Source organism: Dictyostelium discoideum (assembly GCF_000004695.1).
Source record: "Dictyostelium discoideum AX4 chromosome 5 chromosome, whole genome shotgun sequence".
Lineage (NCBI taxonomy): Eukaryota > Evosea > Eumycetozoa > Dictyosteliales > Dictyosteliaceae > Dictyostelium > Dictyostelium discoideum.
Window position 1 is genome coordinate 3513948 of NC_007091.3, and position 2500 is coordinate 3516447.

At 22.2% G+C, this 2500-nt stretch overlaps 1 protein-coding gene across 1 annotated transcript in view; it reads left to right on the plus strand.

The window, feature by feature from the left end:
* Positions 1 to 1276: 1276 nt before the first annotated feature.
* Positions 1277 to 2500, plus strand: part of DDB_G0289987 (hypothetical protein) — a gene marked incomplete at both ends in the record, with an annotated part of 3191 nt that continues 1967 nt past the window's right edge. Inside the window, 2 exons of the mRNA XM_630850.1 lie at positions 1277 to 1579; positions 1660 to 2500. The exon at positions 1660 to 2500 is cut by the window's right edge and continues 1967 nt beyond it. Coding sequence (XP_635942.1) covers positions 1277 to 1579; positions 1660 to 2500 — 1144 coding nt within the window. The remainder of the gene's footprint in view (positions 1580 to 1659) is intronic.

Here is a 2500-nt window from a genome sequence, read left to right on the forward strand (position 1 = left end):
CTTAAAAATACAGAGGAAGCTTTTTTTTTGTTTTCTCCAATCTTTTTTTTTTTATTAAATTTTTTTTATATTTTAAATCTAGATATTTATTCTATAAATAAAAGTAATAATACTACAACTAATAATAATAATAAATAATAATAATAATAGTAATAACTTATTATAATTTAATAATAAGTGCAAAAAAAAAAAAAAAAAAAAAAAAATTGTCCTCAATTAATTTACACAATAAAATATTTTGGTGTCAAATTTTATTTTATTTTGTTTTATTTATTATTATTTTTTATTTTTTTTTTTCGTTCAATATCCTTCAGATTACAAATCCATATTTTACATTGTTGCTATTTCTGGTATTGTTAAAGTTGCTATTATTATTATTATTATTATTATTATTATTATTATTATTATTATTATTATTATTATTATTATTATTATTATTATTATTATTATTATTAGTGTTGTTATATTTAAATTGGTAAAATTCCCAAAAAATTTCTATTCATAAATAAAAAATTTCTTTTTTTCTTTTCTGATCATTTTTTTTTTTTTTCTCTCTCCAATTTAATATTTCTTTTTTTTTATTTTTTTATTTTTTTGCCCATGTGTGTTTAATTGTATTTCAAAAATTTTGATTATGAAAAAATAAAAAAAAAAATAATAAAAAAAATAATAAAAAAAATAATAATAAAACAGTTCCCCACGCACACACACAAAAATTTTTTATATATCAAATTTACAAACAAAAAAGAAAAAAAGAAAAAAAAGATTGGAAAAAAAAAAAAAAAAAAAAAAAAAAAAAAAAAAAAAAAAAAAAAAAAGAGAAATCAATTTATTTATTTAATTGTTTCTTTTCAATAGTTCTCTAAATTAAAAAAAAAAAAATAAAAAAAAAATAAAATAAAACAAAATAAAATTTCCAAAATCATTTTTTTTTTTTTTTTTTTTCAAATTTTTCTTTTTTTTATTAAATTTTTTTTTTTTTAATTTTTTTAATTTTTTTTTTTTTGGCACATTTATATTAAAAACATCCATTACGCAATATACATATTAAATAACCCAAAAAAAAGAATAAATCATATTTCATTTTTATTGTATGTCAAAGATATAATATCACATGATATTTTTTTTTTTTTTTTTTTTTTTTTTTTCTCTCTTTTCTTTATTGTTTTTATTATTTTATTTTTTATTTTTCAATTTTCATATTGAGCTCAAATATTAATTTTTTTTTTTTTTTTTTTAAAAAAATAGAAAAAAAAAAATAGATCAATTTAAAACAATGATTAATGAGGAAGAGGAGGATGACGAGTTTTTAATAAACAATACACAATTTAAACCACCAGATAGATCAACTTCAGCGCCACCATCCTTAACAAGATTGAATAGTAATTCATTATTTTCATTTAGAGCAAATGAATTTATCAATGATATTAGAGCAGATGAACAATACTATGAGTTTTATATCAATCATGTTAACCAAGATAAATTACCGCCACCATTAGAAATTCAACAATCTTTTTATAATGCACCTGAACCTGAATCTGATTTCTCTGGTACTTCAAGAAATGCTTTCTTCCAAGAGGTTTGTATTTATTTATAGGGTAATATGACTAGAGAAAAATATATTAATATTTTATTTTTTATTTATTTTTACTACTATAGTATTTCAAACAACCAGTATTGAATATTCCACAACCACAACAATTTTATCAAAAACCTCCAATCCCACAAACACAACAAACACAACAACCACAACAATATTATCAACCAATACCACAACAACCGCAAATTCAACAACCAATTCCACATAAACCACCACAACAACAACAGCAACAACAAACACCACAACCACCATATCTACAAAGACAACCATCTTTTGGTAATGCACCAATTGGTTATCCATTACCACAACAGCAACAACAGGCCTATCAACAACAGCAACAACAATTACTTCAACAACAGCAACAACTATTACAACAACAACAACAGCAACAACAACTACAGCAACAGCAATTATTACAGCAACAATTACAACAACGTCAATTATTACAACAACAGCAACAACGTCAACAACAGCAACAACAACAATATTTACAACAGCAACAACAATTTAATAATAGTAATAATAATAATAATAGCAGCCATCATCATCATCAACAACAACAACAACAACAGCAACAACAACAAAATGGTAACAATGATTTATGGGCTGTTCAAAGTGAATTATATTCATTGAAAATGAATGATGGAAAACCAGATGACTATATCGTAAAATCATCATTTGATGTTGCTTTCTCAACTGTTAATCAATTTTTCGATGAACCACGTAGTAACAGTAACAGTCTTCCAAGAAGCACATCAAACTCTTCATTGAATCAAATTTTTGAGCCACAACTTAGAAATAGTAATATTAATAGTAACAACAACAACAACAACAGCAATAATAATAATAATAAACAACCACCACAACCCCCACAATCAAATGGCGTTAGCGGTAATGGCG